Here is a 12,334-nt window from a genome sequence, read left to right as displayed (position 1 = left end):
AGGGGACATTACCAAACAGGTGAAAGACAGCTAGACTGGCGCTGTCAAAAATAGTAAAACAATACGCCTGTTGTACCAGCGCCTTTAATTAACACAAATCAGACTAAAAATCATTGCCAACTTACTTTTTTTTAAAAACCTGGATCTAACACTATTAGAGATGCCGGTAGGTCAGTTACTGTGACAGACTTAGGCTATCTTTTTTTCCCTGTTTTCAATCTTTTTGCTAGGCAAGGCTTACCATTTCCAGGCTTAAACTTAAGATTTAACGGAGCAACATAACTCACCTCACTCTTGGCAAGTAATCAAATAAGCCGATCTCCCAAAGTGTCAGAATTTTTCTTTATATGTGTAGGTTGTTTATGTTATATAATATCTACACAGCCCACGTAGTGAAAGCTGTCTGTCTATACAGTGTCAAGGCACAGTATTGAAATCACTTGCATTTTGACAGCACTCAGAGCATGTTATGCATCAGTTATGTGCATAAAACAAAAAAGATTGAATTGAAATGTAAATATACACCTTGGGCTGTTTTATGGCCTGCCTGTGTGGACAGCTGGCCAGACACCCAGTGGTTGGACAACTGAAAAATGTGGCTGAAACACCTGATGTGTAGACAAGCTATTACAGCACAGCTGTGAAACATTACACTGGAACACAACATTTATCAGATGTATCATAAGATAATAATTTACTGGATGAAAACAAAACAGAAAATCAATCATATATTATATATACTTAGACAACACATTTTAAATGTTGTCAGCCATTCAGCTGAAGAGCTGAGGATTGTCGAAATAACTGCTTGGGCAACCGAATTGGCAGAATAAATGTTGGCAATGCACATTTCTGCAAAGTACAGATATGTTTTATGTTGCAACTTTACATTTCCATTGGTTTAATTTTCAATCTTATGTCATGACATAAATGACATGTATCTGTATATCCAGTGGTGTCAAGCTTACAAATGTTGAATCACTGGCTTGGCATCCTTGTTGCCTACATGTAATTCCACTACTGTCCCCTTCACCTCCCTGAAATTAAAGTCACTTCATGTACATGTAAAGATATCTCACATACTGTAGAAATGTAAAAACACTGTAAATATTTATCTATCTTTTTTTATATATTTACATTTGCACTACTGCCTTGTACTTTTTACTTGTACTTTTACTCTTTTTTATGTTGTTTTACTCTATTTTATGTCGTGTGAATACTCAGATGCTGCTAAAATTTTGTTGAACACTGTGCAATGACAATACAGAGGATTCCGATTCTGATTCTATACATTTTACACATGACACATACAAATTTAAAAGGTATTTGTGCTCCGCAGAAGCGTTATGTGACAACAATTTATCCATACGACTGGCTCCACAATGTTGTAGGTGGGGAGTGGTGGGCCACTACAGTAAGACCATTACAACCACAGCCAGATAAAATATGACATTGCACATTGCAATCCAGACAGCATACATTCATGCATGTGTAGATCTGCGTAGAAGGAGCACTTTATTCACTATCAAGTGTCCAAATATAAATGATATTCCTGTTGGAACAATCTATAACACTAGAGCCAAAACTCAACAGGGATGGATGTGGAACAAATACAAAAAAATGATGCCGCTGCCACTACACGTTCAAGAAAGCTAGAGAGAAGTCACTGGAGGTTGTTCCAGTAAATCACATGAAGCCTGTCTTTTGACTGAATGGTGTTACTTTTTTGTTGCAACTCACAGGTCATATTGCATTTTTGCCGATCATGTCATCAGTAAGAGGTTTGGCAATCTCTCTTGTCTGGTCTGCTCTTTTCAGAAGCGCATCTTGGATGGAAGTTTAGGCTTTGCTGCTGGGGTGAGTTGTAACTAAACCACACACCACACGCACACACACACACACACACACACACACACACACACACACACACACACACACACACACACACACACACACACACACACAGAGTACAGGTAGGAGGATGCTGCAATGTTAGGTTTTGTTGGACGTTTCACTGCAGCAGGCTGAGTTTCTCCCAGACACAGACAAAGCCTGACACTTCCAGACGCCACAGTAATTCAAAAAACAAATGAGATAAGTATTCCCCAGAAGGAATTCTTGGCCCTATCATGTCTAAAGAGGTATTATGCTGTGATAGAAAAGGCATCCCCTAAACCCCACTATCTGACTATTACAGTTATCCTTTTTAATTTCCTAAGGGGGCAACATTTCACAGCCAATATTTATCAAGTGTCTCAGACTGAGAAGTCAGAAGCATCCATCTAAACTGGCATAGCCAGAAGTGTGAAGTGATGCCTATTACAGTGGTAAAATTGCTCTTTAAGCTTTTAAACCCATGGAAGTTATCTTATATTACATCTCTAGTGGAAGCCACACTCTGATATCTGCTAAATGTTCTTTGCGTTCACCAGCTAGTCACAAACTTATTTTCCATCTGCCTGAAGTGTAAAACCAAAACAAAGAGGTTCACGGTTCACAAGGTTCCATAGAGCTGACATGAACTTTAGAGTCAGATGAAAGTTGTTTGTGTGATTAGTGAGTGTGTTGCTACAATCAAAACCTTTCATAGGACATTTGATTCATTGTTACTATAAAATATTGATCAGGGCTGCACCTAATGATACTTTTTTAAATTGAGTAATCTATTGATTATTTTTGGATTATTCTACTCTTTTCTTTTTTTACTCAATTAATAAAACAACAGATTTACCCAAAATATCATTTTTAAACTTGTCGTTTATATCAATATTTTTTTCAATCATTTTCAATTGTCAACAAACAAATATGAAGTAGTATGTATAAGTATGCACTGCAGGACATTATTCCCTAACAAACAATTGCCCAGTCTTAACTGGTTACCTGTGTAATCCTTGAGAAAAGCAGCCCCACATAAACTGGCGATCCAGAAGGCATATTAGTTAGCATGGATAAATACTACAGAGGGAACACAACAGACATTTTTTTGTGTATTGTAAGTTTCACTTTTAACTTTTGTACGGTCTTGTCCCCCAGTTTAAAACACAGCAGTGATCTGCTTCATCCTGGTTGTTTACTGTTCATTTTAATCCATCGATTAGGACAAAGAATCACTAGTCGGACCAGCATGCCAGTAGAATAAAAACATAGCAGCTTCGTCCTTCGGCAAAATGATCAGTTGGGGTCCCCAACACGTCACACACAGGGACCATGGAGTGACACTCCCACAACGTCACACCAACCTGCGGCGTTTTGGCACAGGGGTTCCATGTAATTCCAGCCATCCCAGATGCTTCCGCTTCAAGTGCTCGAGCATGATGGGGATACTGCTTGCATCCTCCGCGTCGACGCACGTTACGTAAATCAACATATTTATCAATTTATCGATTATGTTGACGCATTGCCCCAGCCCTAATGATGATTAATGCAGCTTTGAAGTTTACATAAAATTATTGCTCCATGTGTATTAGCAGTGGGTACACCACCAAGCCCAAGGCTTGTTTATATCAAAGTTCCAGGCCAGTGAACTTCTTAATTAAGTATTCCAGCTAAAAAGTGGTGTAAGCCCTTTAAAGACTGAAAGAATTGCCTTGTCTATACAGGTAACTATAATTTTTTGAAAAATAAAATGTATACATTTTTTCTTTATTTGATTAACCTGCACTTAGTTTGCAATACAGTCATATTTTTCACGTTTTTTTACTTCAAAATATATAGTGTATATAAATATAGTACCTACGGTCACTCTTAGAAATCTACAAGACATTCTCATTAATTAGATTTTACCGTTCACAACTCTTGCATGTAGAAAGCTTTGTAGGTAATCTTGTGAGATGGATGTGTCTTGTTATCCTAATGAAACTGTAAATGTGATTCTTCCTAGTGATTCTGAGTTTGTCTATAATTGCTGGCCCAGTTGATAAGACTAATGCCACATGACTAGCGATTGTCCACAGTTCCTAGAAAAGATTTTTCTAATCTCATCAAGCCCTGTCTCACTTCTCTCTGTTTTGGTCTTAACAGCTTACAGTGATGTTCCATGCTGTGCTGATGCTGTTAAACATTCAATTGAAATAAGATATAGACAGAAAGGAGCTGAGGATTGCTTTGGTCAAACATTTGCTGCACTTATTTCTAATCTTGTGAGACACATATCTTTTCGAAGTATATTTTTTATTAACTTAGCCACTCAACATGAATACTATGAATTTTTTATACAATCTGGCAGAGTCTCTCCAATTATACAGACGCGTGTTGGCATAATATGCTTTTCCAGTAATTTATTTTATTAAGAAACTAAATTTTTCATAGTGTTCCCTGCATATTGTATGTAAGGTTATGTCCCTGACGATCCCATACTACTTTAGTGATGACTGTAGCTGGTGGCATAGCAGAATGCCAGAAGTCTGTTACAAGAACCTTCCTGACTTCATGTTTGATGAATAATCTGTCTACCTTGGGTTCAGTTAGGTTTGTATGTAACTGTAATTGTCTATGTTTGTACCTAATTAATGGAAAGAAAACACGATAAACTGTAATGGTGCTATAACTGGGTATATGGATGGAGAAAGATGTGCTGGTCCTGAGAGCAGCTAACTTTGTGCTTGTTGAATGCTGGCTGTAAACACTAGTCCTGCACACTCACTGATGTTGTGGATCTGAGATCTTGCTGTGCCAAGTAGCGAGATTGCTGCTCCATGTGGCTTTTATATTGGACAAAATTTAACTTTTCAGCTGTATCAGTTTCTGAGAAAAAATATACCCATGTGGATTGACTGGAGATGGAGAGGGGGAGGAGCAGATCGGTTCTCCTTTTAAGCCATTTTCAAAGAATGTCCTGACCGGCCTTGGGATTACTCCTAGGCTGCAGATGGACAGTTAATCAAGGTCAAACAGATAGTAGGAGCCAGTTTAAAGAACGGAAGCAGACACTGAGTAAGGGAATGTTACATTTAATGAAGTAAGAGTGATATATTCAGTCCTAGATCGTCCTAGGAATTCATTAAATCATTCTTTTAACCCCTTTTGCCTGCCCCTTTACCCTCAAATGATCCTATTTTTATGGTGCAAAGCATAACCATTGCAAACAATTTAGTCTGACAAGCTTTTACCTTAGTCTGAAATCCAAAAGAGTTTCACCTGAGGAGTGGCTTCATGATATAAGTTTGTGGTTATAAATTCACATTTCAAATGTGCCTTTAATAATTCTGTTGCTGGATGTGTATTGCAAATCAATATACTGGATAATTTACCAAACAGTTCATGTTTTAGCCAGCATTTTTTTACTCAGTCTGTGTGAAAAAAAAAAGTTAGTTTGTTATTGCGGATGGGTCTAGCATAAATACTAAAATTGCATTAGCCTTGGCTTTCCATTAGTTTGCATATAATGCATACACTTAAAACTATCTAAAATGTTATCACACTATTTTCTTTTATCATCGTTATCATTTAATCGCCAAGGCCTATTTACAAGAACATAATTGGCTCCTCAAAATGTTTGACAAACAAGTACTCACACATTAATTTTATTACATTTTTTAACAATTTTAAATCAAAACTCTAGTCAGTACAAATTAAAGACGTTACGTTCTAGTTAATCTCAATTTAACACAATGAAAACTGTATCATGGCATTGACTATAATATTGACATCTGTTCATAAATTATTTTTGATGACATTTGTAACTATGCATTAGAGATATACTAAATTAAAAATACAGATTGGAAAAAGGGGCTTCATCAGTCAATTGTTAAGGCAGGTAAAAATATTGGGGTAATTAATGAAGAAGGAAGTTAAAAAAGAGAGGAACTGACAGAAATAATGTATTTTTGAGAAAACAACTTGCCTCGTCGATTTCAACAAAGCATAAATTGAAAACAGTGCTAGCTGTCGAGTGACACTCAATAAAATCTATAAATCTGGTGTAATGATCCCTACTGTTCTCCATATGGTCCATGGGCAAGATCAGAATTTGGTACCACCTCAAGTGGCAATATCTCTTTGATACTAAGAAGTTGTAGGCTCTATGGCTGATGATACAAGCAGGAGGGCAGCTGTCAGGATTACTATGCTAGTAATGTAAATGGTGTCACAGCAGTGACACCTTCTACAAAAGAAACACGTAGTTTATACTAAGTTTGATGGATCTTTACATATCATACCAAGGGAAAGTTATTGGTATTCCCTGACAGTTTGACAGTGGTTGCCTAGTACGCAGACAGTCATGGTGGAGTTTCTCCAGACACTCCTTATACAGTAGATATATACATAGAAGTCATGACCCATCCTAGAGGTTCATAGCTTCAGAAGTTCACAGCTTTATTCAGCCCAAGACCTAGTTCATGCGTTTTACTTGTAACAAAGTCAAGCCCGCAAAAACACTTTTTGTTGCCCTTGGCTGTCAAATCCCTCACTGGAATCGTAGAACTTATACAGATGCTGATCCTTCTTTGCCATGATGTTTCATATTTTAAGGTAGAAGAAACTGTCACAGCCCTTCACTTACAAAAGGTGACAACACTTCAAGACACTCATACATTATTCTTCATTGAAATACGTCAAAATGCGATACTTTCATACAAAAATCAGAAATAACAATGTAACGTTGGCCAGCTAGCTAGTTAGCTACATTGACCTTGGCAAACTAGGAGTTACTGTTTTATGGGTTTTACAGAGGAAAGGGCAACAAATTATCCCTTGTTTTGCAGTGTGCCCCTGACAGACATCTGTTTAGGGAGCCATGTACCCCTTACACTTTGCCCTACCCCCAGGCGTGAAAGCGCAAAATGGCAAGTGGTAGGGGGAAAGGGGTGTAGTGGGATTGTGCATCAGTCACAGCTCATCTTGGAGACAGAGCTGGTGTGATGAAATTATGAGAACTCCATTTTAACATACTATATGCACATGTTCTATATGTATTTGAGTGGTCATGACACTATGTTTTACACAGCAGGTATTCACACAGTAGCAGAGCGTGCACTTAAGTTCAAAGTTCAACCTCAGCCACAAAACTCTTTTTCCCTGCAGGATAGCCACGATCAGGTCCTGCACAATACTTCTAAGTCTTACATGAAAGATAAATGGTGTGTGTGTGTGTGTGTGTGTGTGTGTGCGTGTGTGCGTGTGTGTGTTTGCGTCTCTCTGTGGGTGTTCCATGACATGCATGTGTCATGGCTCTCACTTCTCATGTGATTCAGATGCCATTCTGTTGTTGTGCTTTACATCTGCTCTCCCCCCTTAACTCACAGGCCCTGAATCGAACAACAATTTCACACACACACACACACATGCATGCACACATACACAGATTCAGACACAGATGGACAGCACACACTGACATGCCGTGGAGTCTTTATAACAGCAGAAAATAACGTCATGCTGTTCCCGAACACAACGACTCTGTGATTCCAGGCAAAGAATGATAGCTTATGATAATGTATTTTATTCTATCTTATTTCTGTCCTACTTTCCATCTAGTCCTACCTCTGTTGGCATTTTTTAGGCAATGACGGAATTGTTAAAGAAAGCAGTTACTGTGAATGACGCTTCAGCCCGGTCCTCTGTTGCTTTAAGTTATTATTTTGGGTCATTTTTCAGGGCTCACTTGATGCGACATGACAGTTATTCCTCCTCATACAGTTTACGAAGCGGACTCCAGCTGTTTTTTTTACGTATTACAAACATGTACAAACAGTTTTCATTGGCGAAAAAGTTTAACTGCTGTGTAACAACGTCAGACTACCCGCTGCACTGGAACAAACTGTTGCCAGTGAATGTAGTCTGGGCAAAAAAATGTTTTCTTTAAAAAGTGGTAGCCAATACAAATGAGTTGTATTACTGTAGGTGTTTCTGTTCCTTGTGATTGGAAGAAATAGTAGTACACGATTTTATGCTTAGTAATACATCATTGATTATTTTATTCTTCAGGAGACAAGGAGCACGCCTCCCAGAATTTAATCTCCAGATAATACAAGTTCCAAAGTTCATGGTTGCTAACAGGCTCAGAAGAGTTGAGATTTGCTCCTTTCACACATATTACTACCCTAGAATAGGAATTACTATACTATTCCAGTATAAGGCATAGCATCAGTCTACCCACAAAAACACTGTAAAAATTAGCTTTTACAATTTATGTTTAATATGCATCAAGGAGTAAATATTGCTGAAAAAGTGGGATGTCACAACTGTGTGTTTACTGCCCATCAGAGATCTAATACCACACATGATCATTTATTTACTGCCACAGAATTGAAAAAATGTGTGGCTTCTGGCTTCCCTGTGAATGTCATGGACACTTAAATTAATAAAATCATTGGTCCGTGCATAAATGAAAACACTAAATTAATTAATACCACAGTGTCAACACATGTAAGTGGTTATGCATGCATGATTCTTGATGTTCCAGCTGTATGGCCTGAGTCCACATGACGCACAAATGAGCATAGACTATGCGGGTATACAACTGCAGAGTCAAATCATCACATAAATGCACATGGATGAAAACCCCAGTGAAAGATGCTGGACTATAATGAGCTAGTGGAAGCCAAATGAGTCAGTAGGATGTAATTTGTATAAATATATTTTTTTCATATTACAAAGTGCCCCTTCTTATTTATTTTATTTATTTTTGTATTTATTTTTTTATTTTCAAGCCATATCTTTTGCCTTTGTTCTCAGTACTAAAGGAAATGGGTTAGTTGTCATCTCTGGACTAAAGACTAAAGTGGGTTAAAAACAAGCCATATAGACTGAATCACTGTGACGTCGGGATAACAACAACAGTGCTACATGCTAGTAGAAAAGTGGCCATTGGCTTGCATTGTGGAGTCTGTGGTGAAATTGGCAAGCCTGTTTAATAGTGTTGTACTGTAACGTTTGAAATTACATAGGATAATACGATGGTCCGAGCTGTCTGGCAGTTCTGCTGTGCTTACTTTTTTGATACCTACACAACAGCATGGAATCCCACACTAACCGCTAGTTAGGAGGAAACTCAAGCTGTCATTTTCTTTTGTCTGTGGCCCAACAGTGTTAACATTAACAGTGTTGTTATTAATGAGATATAAGAGCATCAAATGTATTTTAGATGAATTAGATGTATATACTTTGAAACAACGAAAAATGACAATTAGAATTTATGTAAGCTAATGTGTGGTGTGGGGGTTTTCTACCCAGAGGTTATTGTAAACAAACATTGTGATTCGGTCTTTATGGAGGGAGATTGTAACAGTGGTCAGTGGTAACAAAATATGTTCAGCTTTATGCCGTACTTATTATTTATGATCTGATTGCAATTTACTTTGCCTGTGTTGATTTCAAATTTTTTTTAAGTCTGATTCAGATTTTTGCCAATGAATATTTCATTCTTGGAGCTATAATTAACAGCATACACAAACATTTCTACTGCCTTTTTTTAATGGAAAATTCAATAGTATGTTCACTGACTATTGTATAACTAATTAAAATAATACATTATAAGCTATTTTAATGAGTTATAAACATAGGGAGTGTATCTGTAACGTGCTGCAATTGAGATGTGAAAAGAACAAATTATTTGCTGCTCTGGTTCAGACAACAGGTCCTGATCGTCTATGGAGCCAGAACGGTGACTTAAAAATTTGGCATCCAGAAAAAAAATTGGCATTGAAAACAAAACCAGTACTGAAAAAGGAAACATTTTCATTGAAACATTTGTATTGAAAACAGTTGTATTGGCATTGAAACAAGTATTGGCACTGAAAAAAGAAAATAATTCAAATCCGAAAATCTTATCTTTTTATTTTATTGGGATTTTTTTGTATTTTTCAATGACAATCTTCAGATTTTTTCTTCATGTCACTTTTTTCCAGTGTCACTGATTTTCAGTTTCAACTTTCTGTCACTGTTTTGGCGTTGAAAGGGAGGGGCCTGAGGGGAGGGGCCTGAGGGGAGGGGCAAGTAGAGCGTGGTTTGCATATCATTTGAGAAGGTAATGGCAGCAGCCTGCGGGAAGGTGGGGCTGGACGATCCAGCCACAATTCACCATTTAAGAGCCCGTGTGCCGGCCGTCTCTGGGCAACACAGAGTCCAACTACCTCGCGGACTTTTCTTCAAGCTCTCTCCTGATGTGTCCAAGTCTCTGTGTATCTGGTTCTGTCCCGGAGCTCCCTAGCTTCGGTCTCTACATGCGTATGGAGTGTGGTAACGTTAGTAGTACCGGGGCGCAGAGCACAGAGCTTTAGCCACAGTTAGCACAACAGTACAACAGCAGGCTATTCTAGCTTGTTCTGTTGTTCCGAGCCGGGGCTGCAGCGCCGACAGCAGCACTCTGGTCTGCTCCCCGAGCTCTGTGCCACCATACCGCTACCGGAGACCGGAGCTCCCCAATAAACTCAGTTCATGTGAATAATATCATTATTCCTACAATCCCTCCTTTGAGTCGAAGCGAATAAACTCAACAAGTCAGTATGCGGGGAAAGTCAGCTGTGATTGTGCTACTGTGGTTCATAGTAAAGTACAACAGACGGCTGTAATCAAGTAACAGACACATATTTTCATAACTGACTGACTTTTCTCCAAGCACTCTCTTTTATTGTCCGGTCTCTGTATGCGTGTACAGCGGTACGGTGGCACAGTGCTCGACACAGCTGGGGCTAATGCTCGTTAGCTCAGTACTACTACCACACTCCATACGCATATAGAGATCCGGTCTCCGGTAGAGGTATGGTGGCACAGAGCTCGGGTAGCAGACCAGAGCACTGCCAGATACACAGAGATTTGGGCACATCAGGAGAGAGCTTGAAGAAAAGTCCGCGAGGTAGTTGGACTCTGTGTTGCCCAGAGACGGCCGGCACACGGATCCTACAATGGTATTGTGGCTGGACCATCCAGCCCCGCCTTCCCGCAGGCTGCTGCCATTACCTTCTCAAATGATATGCATACCATGCTCTACTTGCCCCTCCCCTCAGGCCCCTCCCTCTCGACGCCAAAACAGTGACAGAAAGTTGAAACTGAAAATTAGTACTGAAAAAAAAGTGACATTGTAAAAAAAATCTGTCACTGAAAAAAAAGTGACATGAAGAAAAAATCTGAAGATTGTCATTGAAAAATACAAAAAAATCCCAATAAAATAAAAAGATAAGATTTTCGGATTTGAATTATTTGAATTATTTTCTTTTTTCAGTGCCAATACTTTTTTCAATGCCAATACAACTGTTCTCAATACAAATGTTTCAATAACAATGTTTCCTTTTTCAGTACTGGTTTTGTTTTCAATGCCAATTTTTTTTTTTGGATGCCAAATTTTAAAGTCACCGTTCTAGCTCCATAATTGTCAAAGTAAATGCAAAACCCATAATCTTCAGCCACAATGTTTTACTTTCCAAAAAGAAAACAGGTGAAGCAGATCACAAAACATCCTGTTGTTGACTCAAGTAATGTCTGCTCCGTTCCATGTCATGTTCCGTGAGTGGACTCTGCTCATGCAATGAGACACACAGGCAGCTGAGAGCAGAGGAGAGAGGCATTGGAAAGCATGCACACATTTTGAATGGATAACATAAAATATTCAGTTTCTTTCTTTGATTCTGGCCTAGTGGTCCCCTCGGAGGGAAGGCAGCATTTGTACATGAAGTGAACACCCTCATCGTGCTACATGCTCCTCTCTAAAAGCAAAAAAAAATCATGAAAGGCCTTTTTCTAGAGCCAGTGTGTTGTTTGTCCACTCTTGGCAACTGTAGAAACATGGCGGGGCATCCCCACTGAAAGAGGCTGCTTCATTTGTAAGAATAAAAGACTCATTCTTAGGTAAATAAAAGACAATATTTCTCAGTGTCATTTGATTATCAACAAATAACATTATTGTAAATTTTATAATTAATTTCAGCCCCTAAATCCCACTTCATCCTACACACTGGACCTTCGGGGTCAAAATTCAAATCCAATCAGTGATTCTTAACACCTCTGTAATGTACTGTTATAATCACATGTTACACTCTTACCATTGTAAGCCCATGATCATTTTTTTTTTTTGGTTTTGTTCTGCAAAAACATCAGTCCAAAATCTTTGATCTAAAAATCAAACAGCAGGTAATATAGAGCTTTCTCAGCCAGAAACAAAGCAATCACTCAAACAGTGGCGACTGAAAATACAGTCAAATTTAGACTGGCCCGTTGATGGAAGGAGAAGGGATGAGGAATCTGAATAGGCAGCCTAATTACTATGAGAAAGTTAGTCACTCCTTTAAACTTTTTTAAATGCATGTCGTTTTCTGGCTCCAGATGGTCGCCTGCCCACCCATATAGATGACAATAAGATTTGTGTAATGTAATTCATGCGCTAAAAAAGAAACAAATGGCC

General features: G+C 38.5%; 1 protein-coding gene across 2 annotated transcripts in view; it reads left to right on the top strand.

Annotated features, from left to right (window-relative positions):
* slc39a11 (solute carrier family 39, member 11) overlaps window positions 1-12,334 on the top strand; it is a 154,495-nt gene that overhangs the window by 1,799 nt on the left and 140,362 nt on the right. For both annotated transcript variants that reach the window (XM_030400710.1, XM_030400709.1), the window contains exon 3: window positions 1,819-1,857. In XM_030400710.1, coding sequence (XP_030256570.1) covers window positions 1,819-1,857 — 39 coding nt within the window. The remainder of the gene's footprint in view (window positions 1-1,818; window positions 1,858-12,334) is intronic.

Source organism: Sparus aurata, chromosome 20, assembly GCF_900880675.1.
Source record: "Sparus aurata chromosome 20, fSpaAur1.1, whole genome shotgun sequence".
Classification (NCBI taxonomy): Eukaryota; Metazoa; Chordata; class Actinopteri; order Spariformes; family Sparidae; genus Sparus; species Sparus aurata.
The sequence above is the reverse complement of the archived record's forward strand: the minus strand, read 5'-3'. Positions and strand labels throughout refer to the sequence as shown.